At 53.1% G+C, this 22,914-nt stretch overlaps 1 protein-coding gene across 2 annotated transcripts; it reads right to left on the bottom strand.

The window, feature by feature from the left end:
- Nucleotides 1–1,078: 1,078 nt before the first annotated feature.
- On the bottom strand, nt 1,079–22,847 carry LOC138101567 (protein arginine N-methyltransferase 1-like). 2 transcript variants are annotated; one of them, XM_068999343.1, is made up of 11 exons: nt 22,803–22,847; nt 20,689–20,742; nt 18,667–18,786; nt 15,885–16,040; nt 15,380–15,443; nt 14,755–14,897; nt 13,993–14,080; nt 12,868–12,983; nt 10,337–10,487; nt 5,618–5,739; nt 1,079–2,001 (listed from the first exon to the last, which is right to left on the bottom strand). In XM_068999343.1, the coding sequence occupies exons 1-11, from the start codon at nt 22,830–22,832 to the stop codon at nt 1,918–1,920; spliced, it is 1,128 nt and encodes a 375-aa protein (XP_068855444.1). In that variant the 5' UTR covers nt 22,833–22,847; the 3' UTR covers nt 1,079–1,917. The 2 variants fall into 2 exon arrangements, with proteins under 2 accessions (XP_068855444.1, XP_068855443.1); XM_068999342.1 differs by lacking the exon at nt 22,803–22,847 and having other exon boundaries at nt 18,667–18,799; nt 20,689–20,714.
- Nucleotides 22,848–22,914: the final 67 nt, after the last annotated feature.

The following is a 22,914-nucleotide window of genomic DNA, read 5'->3' as shown; positions in this document are numbered from 1 at the left end:
CCCCTCCCCCACTCCTATTTTGGACCTCCCCTCCCCCCCCCCCTCCAAATTTTGGGGACCCACCCCCCCCCCTCCCCTCCCCCAAGTTGAATTTGGGACCCTCCCCACCCAAAAATTTGGGTCCCTCCCCCCCCACCCCCGTCCAATTTCGGGACCCCCCCGCCTAAATTCGGGCCCCTCCCCCCCAGATTTTGGGACCCTCCCCCCCGGTCCCCAATTTTCCACCCCTCCCCCCACTTTTGGGCCCCCCCCTCCCGCCGGATTTTGGGGCCTCCCCTGGATTTTGGGACCCCCCTCCCGGATTTTGGGGCCTCCCCTGGATTTTGGGACCCCCCCCCGGATTTTGGGATTTCCCCCCCGGATTTTGGGGTCCCCCCCTCGGATTTTGGGGCCCCCCCGGATTTTGGGGCCTCCCCTGGATTTTGGGACCCCCCCCCCCAGATTTTGGGATTTCCCTCTGGATTTTGGGACCCCCCTGGATTTTGGCCCCCCCAGATTTTGGGACCCCCCCCCAGATTTTGGGGCCCCCCCGAAGTTTGGGACCCCCCCCCGGATTTTGGGATTTCCCCCCCGGATTTTGGGGACCCCCCAGATTTTGGGATCCCCACCCCGGATTTTGGGACCCCCCCCGGATTTTGGGGCCTCCCCTGGATTTTGGGACCCCCCCCCCCCCAGATTTTGGGATTTCCCTCTGGATTTTGGGACCCCCCTGGATTTTGGGCCCCCCCAGATTTTGGGACCCCCCCCCAGATTTTGGGGCCCCCCCGAAGTTTGGGACCCCCCCCCCGGATTTTGGGATTTCCCCCCCGGATTTTGGGGCCTCCCCAAGATTTTGGGCTCCCTCCAGATTTTGGGATCCCCACCCCTGGATTTTAGGAGCCCCCCCCGGATTTTGGGACCCCCCTGGATTTTGGGACCCCCCCCTGGATTTTGGGACCCCCCTGGATTTTGGGACCCCCCCCAAATTTTAGGACCCCCCCGGGATTTTGGGATTTCCCCCCCGGATTTTGGGCCCCCCCCCGGGATTTTGGGGCCCCCCCCGGATTTTGGGGCCCCCCCGAAGCAGCCGGACCCCCCCTCGCGTTTGCCTTTATTCGATATAAAAACATAACTTACAAAGGGGGGGGAGGGGCGACCCCAAAACCCCCCCAAAATCAGGGCGGCCCCTCCCCCACCCCCCAAAAATCCATCGAGGACCCCCCCAAAATTTGGGGAGGGGGAGGGACGAATTTGGGACCCCCGAATTTGAGGGGGGGGCGGCCCCAGGTGAGGATTTGGAGAGGGGGGGGAGGGGATTTTGGGGATCCCCCCCCTCCCCCAAATGATAAAGGGACCCCAAATTTGGGGGGTGGGGGGGGAGTTTGGGGGTCCCAAAATTGGGGGCAAAAAAACCCCAAAATTTCATGGACAAAATGGGGGGGAAAACCCAAAAATTTGGGGTCCTGAACGGGGAAAAAAGAAAAACCCCCCAAATATTTGGGGAGCAAAACGGGGGGAAAAACCCCAAAATTTGGGGTCCCCGAATTGGGGGAGAAACCCCAAAATTGGGAGGTCGAAAAAAGAAAAAAAATCCCCAAAAATTTGGGGGAAAACCCCCAACATTTGGGGTCCCCAAATTCGCGAAAAACCCCCCAAAATATTTGGGTGGGGTCAGGGCACAAATTGGGGTTCCCGCCCCTCCCCCACTCCCAAAAAAGGTGGAAAAAAAACCCCAAAATTTGGGGGATTTGGGGGATTTTTGGTGCCCCCGGGTGGCGAAAATCGGGAACTGCAGCGCCCCCAATTCCGGGTTTTTTTGGGTTTTTTTTGGGGTTTTTTTGGGGGGGTTTCCCGGGGGATTTGGGGGCGGATTTCGGGGGGGTTTTGGGGCGGCTTTCGGGGTTTTTTTGGGGTGTTTTCGGGGGATTTTGGGGCCCCCTAACGCATGCGGTAGTCGGTGGAGCAGGAGAGTTCGCAGAGCTGCCCCTTGAAGTCCAGGTCGATGGTGAAGTCCAGGTCGCGCTTTTGGGGGCAAAAAGCGGCATTTTGGGGCGGGCAGAAATTCCCAAAAAACCCCCGAGACCCCTCAGGGACTCGGGAGCCCCCCCAGGGACCCCCCAAAATTGAAAATCCTCCCCCGAAATCCTCCCAATTTACGCCGAAATTGCCTCTGAACGTCCTCAAAAGGTTCGAATTTTAACCCTGAGCCAAAATCCCTCCCCAAAATCGCCCAAATCTACCCCAAAATCGCCCAAATCTCAGGGGAGCCCCCCCAGAGCCCCCCAAAATCTCCCAAAACTGCCCCAAATCACCGAATTTACCCCCAAATTCCTTCAAAATGTCCCCGAAATGTCCAAATTTACCCCAAATTCCCTAAAATGTGCCCAAATCTCCTTCAAACATCCCCAAACCAACCCCAAATGTCCCCAAATTGTCCCCAAGGTGTCCCCCAAGCCCCGATTTTGGGTCTCAAACCCCCAATTTTGGGTCTCAAATCCCCAATTTTGGGTTTCAACCCCCAATTTTGGGTCTTAAACTCCTGATTTTCGGTCTCAAACCCCGATTTTGGGTCTCAACTCCAGATTTTGGGTCTTGAACCTCGGATTTTGGGTCTCAAACCCCCGACTTTGGGTCTCAAATCCCCAATTTTGGGTCTCAAATCCCCAATTTTGGGTCTCAAATCCCCAATTTTGGGTCTCAACCCCCCGACTTTGGGTCTCAACCCCCAATTTTGGGTCTCAAAACCCCAATTTTGGGTCTCAAATCCCCGATTTTGGGTCTCAACCCCCCAGTTTTGGGTCTCAACCCCCAATTTTGGGTCTCAAACCCCCAATTTTGGGTCTCAAAACCCCAATTTTGGGTCTCAAACCCCGATTTTGGGTCTCAACCCCCCAGTTTTGGGTCTCAAATCCCCAATTTTGGGTCTAAAATCCCCAATTTTGGGTCTCAACCCCCCAATTTTGGATCACAAACCCCTGATTTTGGGTCTCAACCCCCCAATTTTGGGTCTCAAACCCCAGATTTTGGGTCTCAAATCCCCAATTTTGTCTCTCAAATCCCCAATTTTGGCTCTCAAACCCCAATTTTGGCTCTCAACCCCCCGATTTCGGGTCTCTCCCATTGTTTCTGATCCTCAATTTTAAGCTGAAACGGCCCCAAATCCCCCCTGGTGCCCTCCCCCTGCGTGCCCAGCAGCCCTGGGGGCCCGGTTTGGGTGGCAAAACCCCGATTTTGGGTGGAAAAACCCTGATTTTGGGTGACAAAACCCCGATTTTGGGTGACAAAGGCCCGATTTTGGGTGGCAAAACCCCGATTTTGGGTGGCAAAGGCACAATTTTGGGTGACAAACCCCCGATTTTGGGTGGCAAAACCCCGATTTTGGGTGACAAAACCCCGATTTTGGGTGGAAAACCCCTGATTTTGGGTGACAAAACCCCGATTTTGGGTGACAAAACCCCGATTTTGGGTGACAAACCCCCGATTTTGGGTGGCAAAACCCCGATTTTGGGTGACAAAGGCCCGATTTTGGGTGGCAAAACCCCGATTTTGGGTGACAAACCCCCGATTTTGGGTGGCAAAACCCCGATTTTGGGTGGCAAAACCCCGATTTTGGGTGGCAAACCCCCGATTTTGGGTGGCAAAACCCCGATTTTGGGTGACAAACCCCCGATTTTGGGTGGCAAAACCCCGATTTTGGGTGGCAAAACCCCGATTTTGGGTGGCAAACCCCCGATTTTGGGTGGCAAAACCCCGATTTTGGGTGACAAACCCCCGATTTTGGGTGACAAACCCCCGATTTTGGGTGGCAAAACCCCGATTTTGGGTGGCAAAACCCCGATTTTGGGTGGCAAACCCCCGATTTTGGGTGACAAAACCCTGATTTTGGGCGACAAACCCCCGATTTTGGGTGGCAAAACCCCGATTTTGGGTGGCAAAACCCCGATTTTGGGTGGCAAAACCCCGATTTTGGGTGACAAAGGCCCGATTTTGGGTGACAAAATCCCGATTTTGGGTGACAAACCCCCGATTTTGGGTGACAAAATCCCGATTTTGGGTGGCAAAACCGCGATTTTGGGTGGCAAAACCCCGATTTTGGGTGGAAAAACCCTGATTTTGGGTGGCAAAGGCCCGATTTTGGGTGACAAATCCCCGATTTTGGGTGACAAAATCCCGATTTTGGGTGGCAAAACCGCGATTTTGGGTGACAAACCCCCGATTTTGGGTGACAAAACCCCGATTTTGGGTGGCAAAGGCCCGATTTTGGGTGGCAAAACCCCGATTTTGGGTGGCAAAACCCCGATTTTGGGTGACAAACCCTGATTTTGGGTGGCAAAGGCCCGATTTTGGGTGGCAAAACCCCGATTTTGGGTGGCAAAGGCCCGATTTTGGGTGGCAAAACCCCGATTTTGGGTGGCAAAACCCCGATTTTGGGTGGCAAAGGCCCGATTTTGGGTGGCAAAGGCCCGATTTTGGGTGGCAAACCCCCGATTTTGGGTGACAAACCCCCGATTTTGGGTGACAAAATCCCGATTTTGGGTGGAAAAACCCCGATTTTGGGTGGCAAAACCCCGATTTTGGGTGGAAAAACCCCGATTTTGGGTGACAAACCCCCGATTTTGGGTGGCAAAACCGCGATTTTGGGTGGCAAAACCCCGATTTTGGGTGGAAAAACCCTGATTTTGGGTGGCAAAACCCCGATTTTGGGTGACAAAACCCCGATTTTGGGTGACAAATCCCCGATTTTGGGTGACAAAATCCCGATTTTGGGTGGCAAAACCGCGATTTTGGGTGACAAACCCCCGATTTTGGGTGACAAAACCCCGATTTTGGGTGGCAAAGGCCCGATTTTGGGTGGCAAAACCCCGATTTTGGGTGGCAAAGGCCCGATTTTGGGTGATAAACCCCCGATTTTGGGTGGCAAAGGCCCGATTTTGGGTGATAAACCCCCGATTTTGGGTGACAAACCCCCGATTTTGGGTGACAAAACCCCGATTTTGGGTGGCAAAGGCCCGATTTTGGGTGACAAACCCCCGATTTTGGGTGGAAAAACCCCGATTTTGGGTGACAAACCCCCGATTTTGGGTGACAAAGGCCCGATTTTGGGTGACAAACCCCCGATTTTGGGTGGCAAAACCCCGATTTTGGGTGGCAAAACCCCGATTTTGGGTGGCAAAGGCCCTATTTTGGGTGACAAACCCCCGATTTTGGGTGACAAACCCCCGATTTTGGGTGACAAAACCCCGATTTTGGGTGGCAAAGGCCCGATTTTGGGTGACAAACCCCCGATTTTGGGTGACAAATCCCCGATTTTGGGTGACAAACCCCCGATTTTGGGTGGCAAAGGCCCGATTTTGGGTGACAAACCCCCGATTTTGGGTGGCAAACCCCTGATTTTGGGTGGCAAAACCCCGATTTTGGGTGACAAAGGCCCGATTTTGGGTGACAAAATCCCGATTTTGGGTGGCAAACCCCCGATTTTGGGTGACAAAATCCCGATTTTGGGTGGCAAAACCGCGATTTTGGGTGGCAAAACCCCGATTTTGGGTGGAAAAACCCTGATTTTGGGTGACAAAGGCCCGATTTTGGGTGGCAAAGGCCCGATTTTGGGTGATAAACCCCCGATTTTGGGGCGGCTCACGTTGTTTTTGGCGTTGGGTTTCATGGTGATGGTGCCGAAGATCTCCTCGCCGCTCTTCACCGTCAGGTACTCCTCCATGTAGAACACGGTCTGCTTCCAGTGCGTGTACGGCGACTCGGGGCCTGCCCAAAACCACCGGCCTCACCCACCCTGCCAGCCGTGCCCTTTTGCCCCATTTTTTTCCTATTTTTTTCCCATTTTTTAGTAATTTTTTCCCCATTTTTTAGTGATTTTCCCCCATTTTTTAGTGATTTTTTCCTAATTTTTCCCCATTTTTTAGCAATTTTTTCTCCATTTTTTAGCAATTTTTTCCCCTTTTTTTTCCTATTTTCCCCCCATTTTTTCCCACTTTTTCCCCATTTTTAGTGATTTTTTTCCCATTTTTTAGCGCTACTTTCCCCATTTTTTCCCCATTTTCCCCCCATTTTTTAGTAATTTTTTCCCATTTTTTCCCCATTTTTAGTGATTTTTTCCCATTTTTTAGCAATTTTTTCCCCATTTTTTAGCAATTTTTTCCCATTTTTCCCCCATTTTTTCACTAATTTTTTCCTATTTTTTCCCCATTTTTAGCAATTTTTTCCCCATTTTCCCCCCAATTTTTCGCAAATCTTTCCCATTTTTCCCCCATTTTTTAGCATTTTTTCCCGTTTTCCTTCCATTTTTCCCCCATTTTCCCCCATTTTTCCCCACGTTTCCCCCCTTTCCAGCTGTTCTCTCCTCCATGTAGAACCCGCTCTGCTTCCAGTGCGTGTGCGGCGACTCGGGGCCTGCCCAAAACCACCGGCCTCACCCACCCTGCCAGCCGTGCCCTTTTGCCCCATTTTTCCCCACTTTTTAGTGATTTTTCCCCATTTTTTAGCAATTTTTTCCCCATTTTTTAGCAATTTTTTCCCCATTTTTTTCCCATTTTTCCCCCATTTTTAGCAATTTTTCCCCCATTTTTTTCCTAATTTTACCTCATTTTTTCACTAATTTTTTCCCATTTTTCCCCCATTTTTTCCTAATTTTTTCCCAATTTTTAGCAATTTTTTCCCATTTTCCCCCCATTTTTTCCCTAATTTTTTCCCCATTTTTTCCCCATTTTTTCGCAAATCTTTCCCATTTTTCCCCATTTTTTAGCAATTTTTTCCCATTTTTCCCCCATTTTTTCCTAATTTTTTCCCATTTTCCCCCTAATTTTTTCCTAATTTTTCCCCCATTTTTTAGCATTTTTTCCCGTTTTCCTTCCATTTTTTCCCCCATTTTTTCCTATATTTTCCCCATTTTTTCGCACCTCTTTCCCATCATTTTCCCCCCATTTTCCCCCATTTTTTCCTATTTTTTCCCCATTTTTTCGCACCTCTTTCCCATTTTCCCCCCATTTTTCCCCCCTTTCCAGCTGTTCTCTCCTCCATGTAGAACCCGCTCTGCTTCCAGTGCGTGTACGGCGACTCGGGGCCTGCCCAAAACCACCGGCCTCACCCACCCTGCCAGCCGTGCCCTTTTGCCCCATTTTTCCCCATTTTTTCCCCATTTTTTATTGATTTTTTCCCATTTTTTAGCAATTTTTTCCCCACTTTTTAGCAATTTTTTCCCCATTTTTTTCCCATTTTTTCCCCATTTTTAGCAATTTTTCCCCCATTTTTTTCCTAATTTTACCTCATTTTTTCACTAATTTTTTCCTAATTTTTTCCCCATTTTTAGCAATTTTTTCCCATTTTACCCCCATTTCCCCCCATTTTTTCCCCAATTTTTCGCACCTCTTTCCCATTTTTCCCCCATTTTCCCCATTTTTCCCCACGTTTCCCCCCTTTCCAGCTGTTCTCTCCTCCATGTAGAACCCGCTCTGCTTCCAGTGCGTGTACGGCGACTCGGGGCCTGCCCAAAACCACCGGCCTCACCCACCCTGCCAGCCGTGCCCTTTTGCCCCATTTTTCCCCATTTTTTCCCCATTTTTCCCCATTTTTTCCCCATTTTTTAGCAATTTTTTCCCCATTTTTTTCCTAATTTTTCCCCATTTTTTAGCAATTTTTTCCCATTTTTCCCCCATTTTTTCACTAATTTTTTCGTATTTTTTCCCCATTTTTTAGCAATTTTTCCCCATTTTTTCCCTATCTTTTCCCCATTTTTTAGCATTTTTTTCCCATTTTCCTTCCATTTTTTCCCCCATTTTTTCCTGTTTTTTCCCCATTTTTTAGCAATTTTTTCCCCATTATTTAGCAATTTTTTCCCCATTTTTAGCAATTTTTTCCCCATTTTTTTCCTAATTTTTCCCCATTTTTTTGCAATTTTCCCCCATTTTTTCCCTATTTTTTCCCCATTTTTTAGCATTTTTCCCCATTTTCCCTCCATTTTTTCCCTAATTTCTCCCTATTTTTTCTGCATTTTTTAGCAATTTTTTCCCATTTTTTCCCCATTTTTAGTGATTTTTTCCCATTTTTTAGCGCGATTTTCCCCATTTTTTTCCTATTTTCCCCCCATTTTTTAGCAATTTTTCCCTATTTTCCCCCCATTTTTTAGTGATTTTTTCCCATTTTTTAGTGATTTTTTTTCCTAATTTTTCCCCATTTTTTAGCAATTTTTTGGCGATTTTTTCCCATTTTCCCCCCATTTTTTTCCTATTTTTTCCCCATTTTTTTAGCTATTTTTTCCTCATTCTTTAGCCTTTTTCCCCCCATTTTTTCCTTATTTTCCAGCTATTTTTTCCCATTTTTTCCCTATTTTTTAAGCTATTTTTTTTTCCTATTTTCCCCCCATTTTTCAGCCGTTTTTCACCCCCACTTTTGGGCTGTTTTTTCCCATTTTTTTCAGCTATACCCCAAATACCCCAAAAGCACGCTAAAACCACCCAAAACCTGCCCCCCAAAACCGCCTAAAATTACCCCAAACCTGCCCCAAAATCCACCCCAAAAATCCCCCAAAATCCACCCCAAAAATCCCCCAAAATCACCTCAAATCTGCTCCAAAATCCACCCCAAAAATCCCCAAAATCTGCCCCAAAATGACCCCAAAATCCACCCCAAAAATACCCCAAAAATCCCCCCAAATCCACCCCAAAATCACCCCAAAAATCCACCCCAAAAATCCCCCCAAATCTGTTCCAAACCCACCCCAAATCCCGCCCCCAAAAGTGCCCAAAAACCACCCAAATTCCACCGAGAAAGCCCCAAAACCCAGCAAAAAACCCCCCAAAAATCCCCCAGAATTCCTGAAATTCCCCAAATTGCCCAAAATCCCTGGAATTCACCCCAAATTCCTGGCGGAGAAGCCGGGGGCGGGAACTCGATACCAAAGTAGGACCTCAAACCCCACCCAAAACCACCAAGGAAATCCCCAAAAAATCCCCAAAAATCCCCCAAAAATCCCAAGAAATCCCAGAAAAATTCCCAAAATTCCCCAAATTGCCCAAAATCCTGGGAATTCACCCCAAATTCCTGGCAGAGAAGCCGGGGGCGGGAACTCGATGCCAAAGTAGGACCTCAAACCCCACCCGAAACCGCTGAGGAAATCCCCAAAAATCCCCCCAAAATCCCCCAAAAATTCCCAAAAACCAGCAGAAACTCCCCAAATTGCCCAAAATCCAGGGAATTCACCCCAAATTCCTGGTGGAGAAGGTGGGGGCGGGAACTCGATGCCAAAGTAGGACCTCAAACCCCACCTGAAACCCCTGAGAAAATCCCCAAAAAATCCCCAAAAAATCCCAAAAATCCCAGAAAAATCCCCCAAAATTCCCAAGAAATCCCAGAAAAATTCCCAAAAAACTCCCAAAATTGCCCAAAATCCGTGGATTTCACCCCAAATCCCTGGCGGAGAAGCCGGGGGCGGGAACTCGATGCCGAAGCAGAACCTCAAACCCCACCTGAAACCGCTGAGGAAATCCCCAAAAAATCCCCCCAAAATCCCCCAAAAATTCCCAAAAAACAGCAGAAACTCCCCAAATTGCCCAAAATCCAGGGAATTCACCCCAAATTCCTGGTGGAGAAGGTGGGGGCGGGAACTCGATACCAAAGTAGGACCTCAAACCCCACCTGAAACCCCTGAGAAAATCCCCAAAAAATCCCCAAAAAATCCCCAAAATCCCCCAAAAATCCCCCAAAAGTCCCAAGAAATCCCAGAAAAATTCCCAAAATTCCTCAAATTGCCCAAAATCCCTGGAATTCACCCCAAATCCCTGGCAGAGAAGCCGGGGGCGGGAACTCCATGCCAAAGTAGGACCTCAAACCCCACCCGAAACCGCTGAGGAAATCCCCAAAAATCCCCCCAAAATCCCCCAAAAATTCCCAAAAAACAGCAGAAACTCCCCAAATTGCCCAAAATCCAGGGAATTCACCCCAAATTCCTGGTGGAGAAGGTGGGGGCGGGAACTCGATACCAAAGTAGGACCTCAAACCCCACCTGAAACCCCTGAGAAAATCCCCAAAAAATCCCCAAAAAATCCCCAAAATCCCCCAAAAATCCCCCAAAAGTCCCAAGAAATCCCAGAAAAATTCCCAAAATTCCTCAAATTGCCCAAAATCCCTGGAATTCACCCCAAATCCCTGGCAGAGAAGCCGGGGGCGGGAACTCGATGCCGAAGCAGAACCTCAAACCCCACCCGAAACCGCTGAGAAAATCCCCAAAAAATCCCCAGAAAATCCCCCAAAAATCCTAAAAAAACCCCAGAAAAATCCCCCAAAAATGCCCCAAGCCACCGGGAGTGCCCGGAATTGCCCGAAATCGCGGGGTTTCGCCCCGAATTACTGGTGGAGAAGCCGGTGCGCTTGTGGCAGCGCGTGAACTCGATGTTGAAGTAGGCGACCAGGGCGTGCACGTAATCGTTGCGCTTCACCTGCAGGCAGAAGGGCGCCGTGAACGTCAGCTCCTCCACCTTCACCGTGTAGATGTCGACTTCCTGGGGCGAAAAAGGGCAGAAACGGGAAAAAACGGTGAAAAACGGGGAAAAAAAACGGGGAAAAACGGGGAAAAATGGGGAAAAAACGGTGAAAAACGGGGAAAAAACGGCGAAAAACGGGGTAAAAACGGCGAAAAACGGGTCAGGAATAGCCCAAAATGAGGGAAAACCAGCCCCAAATCAACCGAAAATCAACCCAAAATCCACCCCGAGCCCGGCTCCTCCACCTTCACCGTGTAGATGTCGACTTCCTGGGGCGAAAAAGGGCAGAAACGGGAAAAAACGGTGAAAAACGGGGAAAAAACGGGGAAAAACGGGAAAAAACAGCAAAAAACGGGGAAAAAAATGGGTCAGGAATAGCCCAAAATGAGGGGAAATCAACCCAAAATCCACCCTGAGCCCGGCTCCTCCACCTTCACCGTGTAGATGTCGACTTCCTGGGGCGAAAAAGGGCAGAAACGGGAAAAAACGGTGAAAAACGGGGAAAAAACGGGGAAAAAATGGGAAAAAACGGCGAAAAAACGGAGAAAAGAACAGAGAAAAAACGGCGAAAAACGGGTCAGGAATAGCCCAAAATGAGGGGGAATCAACCCAAAATCCACCCCGAGCCCGGCTCCTCCACCTTCACCGTGTAGATGTCGACTTCCTGGGGCGAAAAAGGGCAGAAACGGGAAAAAACGGTGAAAAACGGGGAAAAAACGGGGAAAAACGGCGAAAAAACGGCGAAAAACGGGTAAAAACGGCGAAAAACGGGGAAAAACGGGTAAAAACGGCGAAAAACGGGGAAAAATGGGGAAAAAACGGTGAAAAACGCGATAAAAATGGGTCAGGAATAGCCCAAAATGAGGGAAAATCAACCCAAATCGACTGAAAATCAACCCAAAATCCACCCTGAGCCCGGCTCCTCCCCCTGCAGCGTGGAGGTGGCGACTTCCCGGGGTGAAAAACGGCAGAAACGGGAAAAAACGGGGAAAATTGGTTGGAAATGTCGCAAAACCAGGAAAAATCGAGGAAAAAAAGGGAAAAATTGGAGACAAACGCCCCCAAACCGTCCCAAAACCGGGGAGAAAAGGGCGGAGTCAGCCCAGGGAGGCCCCCGCAGCCCCGGCGTTCCCGGGATCCGTTCCGGGATCCATTCCGGGATTCATTCCGGGATCCATTCCCGGGATCCATTCCCGGATCCATTCCTGGGATCCACCCCCGGGATCCATTCCCAGGGTTCCTTCCCAGGACCCATTCCCAGGACCCATTCCAGGATCCGTTCCCAGGACCCGTCGTTCCAGGACCCGTTCCCGGATCCATTCCCAGGATTCCTTCCCGGCATTCCCGGATCCATTCCGGGACCCATTCCCGGACCCACTCCTGGGATCCATTCCCAGACCCATTCCCCGGATCCACTCCCGGGATCCACTCCGGGATCCACTCCCAGGACCCACTCCCAGACCCACTCCTGGGACCCATTCCCAGGATCCGTTCCCACAATCCATTCCCAGGATTCCTTCCTGGCATTCTGGGATCCATTCCCGGGATCCATTCCGGGACCCACTCCCGGGATCCATTCCCAGGATCTGTTCCCAGGATTCCTTCCCGGCATTCCCGGACCCATTCCGGGACCCATTCCCGGCCCCACTCCGGCCCCACTCCGGCCCCACTCCGGCCCCACTCCCGGCCCCACTCCGGGCCCCACTCCGGCCCCACTCCCGCCCCCACTCCCGGCCCCACTCCCGCCCCACTCCGGCCCCATTCCGGCCCCACTCCGGCCCCACTCCCGCCCCCACTCCCGGCCCCACTCCCGGCCCCACTCCCGGCCCCACTCCGGCCCCACTCCCGGCCCCACTCCGGCCCCACTCCGGCCCCACTCCGGCCCCACTCCGGCCCCACTCCTGGCCCCACTCCGGCCCCACTCCCGGCCCCACTCCGGCCCCACTCCCGCCCCCACTCCCGGCCCCACTCCCGGCCCCACTCCGGCCCCACTCCCGCCCCCACTCCCGGCCCCACTCCCGGCCCCACTCCCAGCCCCACTCCGGCCCCACTCCGGCCCCACTCCCGGCCCCACTCCGGCCCCACTCCGGCCCCACTCCGGCCCCACTCCCGGCCCCACTCCGGCCCCACTCCCAGCTCCACTCCCGGCCCCACTCCAGCCCCACTCCCGGCCCCACTCCGGCCCCACTCCGGCCCCACTCCCAGCCCCACTCCGGCCCCACTCCGGCCCCACTCCGGCCCCACTCCGGCCCCACTCCCAGCCCCACTCCGGCCCCACTCCGGCCCCACTCCGGCCCCACTCCGGCCCCACTCCGGCCCCACTCCCAGCCCCACTCCGGCCCCACTCCGGCCCCACTCCGGCCCCACTCCGGCCCCACTCCGGCCCCACTCCGGGCACCTTGATGAGGCAGGCGTTGGTCACCAGCTGCTTGGGGTCCACCACGTCCACCAGGGGCTCCTTGATGGCCACGTCCTTGATGCAGGACATGTCGAAGCCGTAGACGTTCTCCCACCCTGCGGGAAAGCGTTGGGAATTCCAGGAAAAACGGAATTCCGGGAAATTCGCCATCTTTCCCAAAAAATCCGGGGGGGGGGCTCCGCGTGCACCCCCCCAAAAAAAAGTCCCGGATTTTTTTGGCCCCCCCCCCCCCCCCCCCCACGTTTGGGTTGCCTTCTCTGAGGTTTTCATCCCGACTTTGGAGGTCCTGGGAGAGCCCTGAAATTGGTGGGAATTCCCACCTGGATCCTCCCAAAAAATCTGGGATCTTCCCGAAAAAATTCCCAGGTTCCACACCCCAAAATTCCCGGTTTTTCTCTTCTTTCTCTGGGGTTTTTAGAGTGATTTTGGAGGTTCTGGGAGCGCCCAAACCCCTCCCAAAATCCCCAAAAAAATACCCAAAAAATTCTGGAAAACCCCCCTGGACCCTCCCTCAAAATCTGGGATCCCTCAGACCCCATCCCAAAAAAAATCTGGGGATTCCCCCCAAAAATTCCCGTTTTTTCTGCCCTCGGATTCCTTTCTCCGTTGTTTTTATCCCAATTTTGGAACTCCTGGGAGGCCCCAAATCCCACCCAAAAATTCCCAAAAAATTTCGGGAACCCCCCTGGACCCTCCCCCAAATTTTGGGACCCCCCCAGACCCCTCCCCAAAATTTTGGGAGGCCCCCTCCCCCAGACATCCCTTTCCAGCCCCCCTCATCCCAACTCCCGAGCCTTGGGGAGCCCCCAAAATCCCTCCTAAAATTCCCAAAAAATTCCCAGAAAATTTTGGGGAACCCCCTGGACCCTGCCCCAAATTTTGGGACTCCCCCAGACCCCTCCCCAAATTTTGGGACACCATCCCCCCCCTAGACCTCCCTTTCCACCCCCCCTCATCCCAACTCCCAAGCCCCGGGGAGCCCCTAAAATCCCACCCAAAAATTGCCCCAAAAAAATTCCAAAAAATTCCAAAAAAATTTTGGGGATCCCCCAGAGCCCTCCCCTAAATTTTGGGAGCCCCCTCCCCAAATTCTGGGGTCCTCACAGTGGATTTTGTAGTCCTTGTACTGCCTGTCCTCGATGGCCGTCACGTAGAGCGTGGCCCGGTCCGGGAAGATGAGCCCGTCCGGCGTCTGGGGGGGGGGGGGGCAAACATTTTTTTAGGAGGAGTTTTTGGGGGCCCCCAAAATTTCTGGGGTCTCCAAAATTTGGGGGAGGGTCCAAAGGAGTTCCTGAAATTTTTTGGGAATTTTTTGGGGATTTTGGGGGCTCCCCAGGGCTCTGGAGTTGGGATGAGGGAGGGTGGAAAGGGAGATTTTTGGGGGGGGGGGGTCCCAAAATTTTGGGGAGGGGTCTGGGGGTCCCCAAAATTTCTGGGGGTCCCCAAAATTTGGGGGAGGGTCCAGGGGATTCCCCAAGATTTTCTGGGAATTTTTGGGGAATTTTGGGGGCTCCCCAGGGCTCGGGAGTTGGGATGAAGAAGGGAAAGGGAAGGCCTGGGGGGGAGAATCCCAAAATTTGAGGAGGGGTCCCAAAATTTAGGAAGGGCTCTGGGGGGGTCCCTAAAATTTGGGAGATGGATCCAGGGATTTCTGGGGTGAATTCCTGGGATTTTGGGTGGATTCTGAGGTGCTCTGGGTGCATTTTGGGGCGACCTTCCCCCTCCAGAAATGACCTTTTTGAAGCCGGACTCGCGAAAGAAAAACCAAAAACTGGGGGATTTTGGGGGGGGGGGTTTTGTTTTGGGGATTTCTGGGAATACTCCAGGGATTTTTGGGGTGAATTCCGGGGATTTTGGGGCTCTCACCAGCCATTTATCCCGGGCATAGATGACTGTGTTCAGCATGGACTCGTAGAACAGGCAGTAGCCCATCCACTCGCTGATGATGATGTCGACCTTCTCCACCGGCAGCTCCACCTCCTCCACCTTGCCCTTGATGATGGAAACCACTGGAAAAACGGCAAAATCGGGAAAATCCCACACTGGGAGAGGACTTGGGAGTGTTTGGGGATTTTTGGGGGATTTTTTGGGGGATTTTTAAAGGGGTTTTGAAGGGGGATTTTGGGGGGAGGAAAGGGAGGGCTGGGGGGGTTGTTTTGGGGGTCTGGGTGGATTTTGGGTGGATTTTGAGGGATTTTGGGGTGCTGGGGGTTATTTTGGAATGATTTTTTGGGCTTCTGGGTGAATTTGGGGGGGTCCAGAGGGAATTTTGGGGGATTCAGGGAGGATTTTGGGTGTTCTGGGGATGATTTTGGGGGGTCTGAGGGGGATTTTTCGGGTCCCTCTGGTGATTTTGGGGTTTCCCGGGGTGGATTTGGGGGGCTCTGGGAGGAATTTTGGGGTCACCTGGGGCTTATCTGGGGCTCTGGGTGGATTTTGGGGCTCCAGGGGTGATTTTGGGGTGGTTTTGGGGTGATTTTGGGGCTCTCACCTTGGTCCAGTTTGTTGGCCTTGACGATCTTGACGGCGTAATCGGAGATGCTCGAGCACTCGATCTGCGGGAGGGGGGATTTGGGACCCCAAAAACCAACCTTGGACCCCCAAAATCCACCCTGGGACCCTCAAAAACCCCCTGGGACCCCAAAATCCACCCTGGGACCCCCAAAAAGCCCCCAAAATCCACCCTGGCACCCCCAAAACCTCCAGAGGAGCCCCCAGAACACCCCCAAACCTCCCCCGGAGAAGCTCAAACTTCACCAGGATCCCCCAAACCTCCCTGAAATTTCTCCCAAAATCTCTCCAGGACCCCCCAAATCCCCTCAATCTCCCCTAGGCCACCCCAAAATCCACCCGGGATCTCCCAAAACTCCTCCTGGGACCCCCCCCGGTCTCCCCCAAACCGCTCCCAAATCGCCCAGGTTTCCTCCGGGGCGCCGCAAATCCCCCCCAGATTCCCGTGAAACGCCCAAATTCCCACGAAACGCCCCCGAAATTACCCCGATGACCCTGCGGGCCCCGGCCTTGGCAGCGAACATGCAGAGGATGCCGGTGCCGCTGCCCACGTCCAGCACCACCTTGTCCTTGAACAGGTGCCGGTTGTGGAACATGGAGTTGCGGTAGGTCAGCGTCCGCACCTCGTCCTTCAGCATCTCCTGGCGGCGGGGAAACGCCCCAAAGTCACCCCAGGAAACCCCAAAATCACCCCAAGGATGCGTCCCCAAATCACTCCAGGAAACCCCAAAATCACCCCAGGGAAACGCCCCAAAGTCACCCCAGGAAACCCCAAAATCACCCCAGGGATGCGCCCCCAAATCACTCCAGGAAACCCCAAAATCACCCCAGGGATGCGCCCCCAAATCACCCCAGGAAACCCCAAAATCACTCCAGGGAAGCGTCCCGAAATCACTCCAGGAAACCCCAAAGTCACCCCAGGGATGTGCCCCCACATCACTCCAGGGAAACGCCCCAAAGTCACCCCAGGAAAACCCGAAATCACCCCAGGAAACCCCCCCAAAATCCACCCCGGGGAACCCCCAAAATCCACTCTGGGAACCCCCAAAATTCACCAGGGAAAGCGCCCAGAAATCACCCCGGGGAACCCCCAAAATCACCCGGGGAGAAGCCCCAAAATCACCCAGGGAAGCCCCAAAAACCTCCCAGGGAAGCCCCAAAATCCACTCTGGGAACCCCCAAAATCACCCGGGGAACCCCGAAAATCCACCCAGGGAACCCCCAAAATCACTGGGAACCCCCAAAATCCCCCTCCAAGTTCCCTGGGTTTTGCAAAGTTCAAAAAACCCCACACCAAAATCCCAGGAAATTCCCCCAAAATCTGCTGAATTTCCGTGAAAATCCGGGAAAAAAACGGGAATTTGGGAACCCCAAAATCCCCCCGGGGAACCCCAAAATCCGCCCGGGATTCCCCAAATCCCCTCAGGACCCCCGCACACCCCCCCCAGGCTGGATTTTGGGGTTTTTTTGGGTGATTTTGGTGCCTCGTGGATCCCGAAATGGGGGGAGGAGCCAAACCTCTCCCCCAAAAAATCCCCCAAAATCCCCCAAACCCCCTCGGAACCCCCCGGGCCGGATTTTGGGGTGATTTTTGGGCGACTTTCGGCTTTTTTTGGGGCAATTTTGGTACCTCTTGGATGCCACAGTGGGTGTAAAACTCAACCTCCACCCCAAAACCACCCCAAATCCCCTAAAATCCCCCCAAATCCACCCTGACCCCCCCAGGACGGATCTTGGGGTGATTTGGGGTTTTTTTGGGGGTTTTTTTTGGGGTATTTTTAGGTATTTTTAGGGGTTTTGGTACCTCGTGGATGCCAGAGTGGGTGTAAAAATCAACCTCCACCCCAAAACCACCCCAAATCCCCTAAAACCCCCCCAAATCCACCCTGACCTCCCCCTAGGATGGATCTCGGGGCAATTTTGGGGTTTTTTGGGGTATTTTTTGGGGTATTTTTTGGGTTTTTTGGGGTTTCTGGTACCTCGTGGATGCCACAGTGGGTGTAGAACTCAACCTCCCCCCCAAAACCACCCCAAATCCCCCCAAACCCACCCTGACTCCCCCAGGACGGATCTTGGGGTGATTTGGGGGTTTTCTGGGGTATTTTTGGGGTATTTTTGGGGTTTTTGGTACCTCACGGATGCCAGAATGAGTGTAAAACTCAACCTCCCCCCCCAACCCCCCCAAATCCCCTTTAAACCCCCCCAAACCCTCCCAGGACGGATCTCGGGGTGATTTTGGGGTATTTTTGGGGTTTTTGATACCTCATGGATGCCAGAATGAGTGTAAAAATCAACCCCCCTCCCCAAAACCCCCCCAAATCCCCTTAAACCCCCCCAAACCCTTCCAGGACGGATCTCGGGGCGATTTTGGGGTTTTTTGGGGTGATTTTGGGGTATTTTAGGGGTTTTTGGTACCTCGTGGATGCCACAGTGGGTGTAAAACTCAATTTCCCTGCCCCAAAACCCCCCCCAAATCCCCTAAAACCCCCCCAAACCCTCCCAGGACGGATCTCGGGGCGATTTTGGGGTTTTTTGGGGCAATTTTTGGGGTATTTTGGGGGTATTTTGGGGGTATTTTGGGGTTTCTGGTACCTCGTGGATGCCACAGTGGCTGTAAAAATCAACCTCCCCTCCCCCAGACCCACCCCAAATCCCCTAAAACCCCCCCAAACCCACCCTGACCTCCCCCCAGGATGGATCTCAGGGCGATTTTGGGGTTTTCTGGGGTATTTTGGGGGTATTTTGGGGGTATTTTGGGGTTTTTGGTACCTCGTGGATGCCACAGTGGCTGTAAAACTCAACTCCCCTCCCCAAAACCCCCCCCAAATCCCCTAAAACCCCCCCAAACCCTCCCAGGACGGATCTCGGGGTGATTTTGGGGTATTTTTGGGGTATTCTGGGGTATTTTTGGGGTATTTTTGGGGTTTTTGATACCTCGTGGATGCCACAGTGGGTGTAAAACTCAACCCCCCCTCCCCCAGACCCACCCCAAATCCCCTAAAACGCCCCCAAACCCACCCTGACCTCCCCTCAGGATGGATCTTGGGGCGATTTTGGGGTATTTTGGGGTATTTTTGGGGGTATTTTTGGGGTTTTTTTGGGGTTTCTGGTACCTCATGGATGCCACAGTGGGTGTAAAACTCAACCCCCCTCCCTCAGACCCACCCCAAATCCCCTTTAAACCCCCCCAAACCCTCCCAGGATGGATCTCGGGGCGATTTTGGGGTTTTCTGGGGTATTTTGGGGGTATTTTGGGGTTTCTGGTACCTCGTGGATGCCGAAGTGGGCGTAGGAGTCGAAGTAATAATCCTTGGAGGTCATGTCCTCGGCCGAGGGCTTGGCACTGCCCTCCCCGGGGGGGGCACGACACCTGCGGGGGGGGCACGGCTTGGGGGGGCCCCTGGGACCCCCCCCCAGATCCTTCAGATCCCCAAAATCCCCCAAATTCCAACCCCCCCCCCCCCCCCAAAATCACCACAAACCCCGGAATTCCTGCGAAAATCCCGTAAAATCTCACAAAAATCCCATAAAAATCCCGTTAAAATCCCATAAAAATCCTGAAAAATCCCTTAAGGATTCCACAAAAATCCTCTAAAAATCCCACAGAAATCCTGAAAAATCTCACAAAAATCCCATGAAAATCCCGTTAAAATCCCATAAAAATCCTGAAAAATCTCTTAAAGATTCTTAAAAATCCCACAAAAATCCCATAAAAATCCCTTAAAGATTCCACAAAAATCCTCTAAAAATCCCACAGAAATCCCCCAAAAAAACCCTTAAAAATTCCACAAAAATCCCATAAAAATCTCACAAAAATCCTGAAAAATCCCATAAAAATTCCTAAAAACCCCACAACAATCCCATAAAAATCCCTTAAAGATTCCACAAAAATCCTCTAAAAATCCCACAGAAATCCTGAAAAATCCCTTAAAAATTCCATAAAAATCCTCTAAAAATCCCACAAAAATCCCCTAAAAATCCCACAAACATCCTCTAAAAATCCCACAAATATCCCTAAAAATCCCATTAAAAATCCTCTAAAAATCCCTTAAACCCCCCACAAAAATACCACAAAAATCCCACAGAAATACCTTAAAAATCCCTTAAAAATTCCATAAAAATCCCTTAAAAATCCCACAAAATCCCCTAAAAATCCCACAAAATCCCCTAAAAATCCCACAAAGATCCCATTATTCCCTAAGTTAGAGGGTTTTTGGGGGGGCACAAAGTGGGGGGACCCCCCCAAATCCCAGAGATCCCAAAAATCCCCGAAATTGCCCCCCAAAAACCCGGAATTCCTGCGAAAACCCCACCAAAATTCCCCCAAAATCCCATTATTTGGAAGGGTTTTGGGGTCCTGGGAGGGCACAAAGTGGGGACCCCCCCCCCCCCAAAATCCCGGAAATCCCAAAAATTCCTGGAGACCCTGAAAATTCCCATTTTTTTCTGGCATAAATTGAATTTTTGGGGGGGATTTTGGGGTTTTTTGGGGTCCTGGGAGGGGGGCCCTAAGTGGGGAAAAAATTTGGGGAGCCCCCAAAATTCCCATTTTTGGCTGTGCTTGGGGCTGGTTTTTGGGGGAATTTTCTGGGATTTTGGCTTTTTTTAAAGGATTTTGGGGTTTTTTTTTGAGATTTTGTGGGGGTTTTTTCAGGATTTTGGGGGTTTTCCCCAGAATTTTGGGATTTTTAGGGATTTTTTGGGATTTTGGGGCTGTTTGACCTCAGCTCCCCTCTCTGTCCTCCCTCAAGGCCGTTCTGGGACTTTTTTGGGTTATTTTCCTACGATTTGGGGTTTTTAGGGGGGGGTTTCATTTCTTTCCCCCAGGGTTTTTGGGGTTTTTCCTGGGATTTTGTTGATTTCGGGGATTTGGGGGGGATTTTGGGAGGGTTTGACCTCAGACTCCTCCTCAAGCCCCCCCAAAATCCCCCCAAAACCCCCAAATTCCTTCCCTGGCTGCACCTGGGACCGTTTTGGAGCTGATTTTTGGGGGATTTTGGGGGGTTTTATCCACAATTTTGGGACTTTTGGTCTGGTTTCTTTTTGGGATTTGGGGCTTTTTTTGGGATTTGGGATTTTTTGGGGATTTGGGGGGAATTTTAACCTCAATCACCCCCAAAGCCCCTCCCTGGCCGCCCTTGGGGCTGGATTTTTGGGGCATTTTCTGGGAATTTTGCTTTTTCCCCTCAGAATTTCAGGGTTTTTTCCCGGAATTCGGGATTTTTTCCCGGAATTTGGGATTTTTGGGGATCGGGGGTGGATTTTGGGGGGGTTTAGCAGGATATTTACATCTTCCCGTGGCGGCTGCAGGCTCATCCCGTTAGCCAGGGTGGCTACAAAACTCTGGGGAAAGAGGAAGGCACAGACGTCACCCCGGGGGGACCCCGAAATGGGGCTGGGGGACCCCGAAATGGGGCTGGGGGATCCTAAATGGGGCTGGGGGATCCTAAATGGGGCTGGGGGACCCCGAAATGGGGCTGGGGGACCCTGAAATGGGGCTGGGGGATCCTAAATGGGGCTGGGGGATCCTAAAATGGGGCTGGGGGACCCCGAAATGGGGCTGGGGGACCCCGAAATGGGGCTGGGGGATCCTAAATGGGGCTGGGGGATCCTAAAATGGGGCTGGGGGATCCTAAATGGGGCTGAGGGACCCCGAAATGGGGCTGGGGGATCCTAAATGGGGCTGAGGGACCCCGAAATGGGGCTGGGGGACCCTGAAATGGGGCTGGGGACCCCGAAATGGGGCTGGGGGATCCTAAAATGGGGCTGGGAGATCCTAAACGGGGTTGGGGGACCCCAAATGGGGCTGGGGGACCCTAAATGGGGCTGGGGGATCCTAAAATGGGGCTGGGGGATCCTAAATGGGGCTGGGGGACCCTGAAATGGGGCTGGGGGACCCCGAAATGGGGCTGGGAGATGCTAAATGGGGCTAGGGGATCCCAAAATGGGGCTGGGTGACCCCAAAATGGGGTTGGGGGATCCCAAAATGGGGCTGGGGTCCCCAAGGTAGGGTTGGGGGCACTGGGAGGGGTTGGGGGGGGGGGTCAAGGCCCCAAATTTGGGGGGGCTTTGAGGATCTGGGGGGTCCCAGACCCCGCATTTGGGGGTCCCTAAGGATTTTGGGGGGCTCAGGACCAAAATCTGGGGTGACAGGGGAGGTTTAGGGGGCTCAGGACCCCAATTTGGGGGGCTCAGAAGGGATTTAGGGGGGTCAAGACCCCAAATTTGGGGGGCTTGGGGGGGACTGCGAGGATTTTGGGGGGCTCAGGACCTGAATTGGGGGGAGGGCTGAGGGGGTTTTGGAGTCTCAGGACCCCAATTTTGGGGGTCTCTGATGATTTTGGGGGGCCAAGATCCCAGATTTGGGGGGGCTTTGAGGGTTTGAGGGGGTCAGGACCCCGATTTGGGGGGAGCAGAGGGGATTTGGGGCTTCAGGATCCCAAATCTGGGGGTTCAGCACCAAAATCTGGGGTGGCTTTGAGGATTTGGGGGTCTCAGGTCCCAAATTTTGGGGGGGTCCCTGTGAATTTGGGGGGTCCCAGACCTCAAATTTTGGGGGTCTCCGAGGATTTGGGGGGTCCCAGACCCCAAAGTTTTGAGTCTCTGAGGATTTTGGGGGGGTCCAGCAGCTCCTGTGTGCCCTCCTCAATCACGACACCCCCCCTATCGCGACAGGCCCCGCCCCTATCGCACCCTCCCCCCCAATTCGGGATTTTGGGGTGGGGGGGGTCCAGACCCTCCACGTGACTCCGGAGCCACGTGGGCCCCGGAAAAGCCCCCCCAGGACGCCCCCAGACCCAAAAAAGCGCCCCCAGACCCCAAAAAAGCCCCTGGGACCCTCCCCATCCCCCAACTCGCCCCCCCAGGACGCCCCCAGACTCATTAAAGTTCCCCCAGACCCATCAAGGATCCTCAGGACCCCCCCAAAACCTCACTAAAATTCCCCCCAGACCTCGTTAAACTCCCCCCGACCCCATTAAACGCCCCCAGACCCCACTAAAGCCCCCCAGGCCCCTCAGGCTTCACTAAACTCCCCCCCAGTCCCCTCAGGTACCCCTCAGAGACCCCCCCCAAAACCTCCCTAAACCCCCCCAAAACCTCACTAAAACCCCCTCAGAGCCCCCCCAACCTCACGAAACCGCCCCAAACCTCACTAAAACCCCCCCAGAGCCCCCAAATCCCGCCCGGCCCCCTCAGGGCCCCTCAGCGCCCTCAGCGGCCCCTCAGCGACGCCCCCCCGTCCTCCCTGAGGGGCCCTCAGAGCCCCCCCCGCTCCCGCCAAGCCGCTTTTAACCCCATTTCCCGCCGCTTCGCGCCCGTTTTCCCCTCAGGCCAGCCGGGTTTTTGCCCGATTTCGCCCGTTTTCCCCTCATTTTCGCCCCTTCTCGCGGGGCCCCGCTCACCTCCATGATACAATTGGCCGCCTCCGCCATCTTGTGAGCGCGAGGAACGGCCCCCGCCCCCCCCACCCCATTTATACCGGGGGCGGGGCCGGCGCGCGCCCCCCGCGCCTTT

Source organism: Aphelocoma coerulescens, unplaced genomic scaffold (genome assembly GCF_041296385.1).
Source record: "Aphelocoma coerulescens isolate FSJ_1873_10779 unplaced genomic scaffold, UR_Acoe_1.0 HiC_scaffold_340, whole genome shotgun sequence".
Taxonomy (NCBI): Eukaryota; Metazoa; Chordata; class Aves; order Passeriformes; family Corvidae; genus Aphelocoma; species Aphelocoma coerulescens.
Note: the sequence above shows the minus strand (reverse complement) of the source record. Positions and strands in the feature narration are given on the sequence as shown.

Excerpts from the sequence above, each read along its gene's own strand:
- LOC138101567 (XM_068999343.1), bottom strand. The coding sequence starts at position 22,832 with ATGGCGGAGGCGGCCAATTGTATCATGGAG. Across the intron at positions 15,444-15,884 it reads GGGCCCGCAGGGTCATCGGG|ATCGAGTGCTCGAGCATCTC; the intron begins GTAATTTCGGGG and ends CCCCTCCCGCAG. Across the intron at positions 14,081-14,754 it reads ATGCCCGGGATAAATGGCTG|ACGCCGGACGGGCTCATCTT; the intron begins GTGAGAGCCCCA and ends CCCCCCCCCCAG.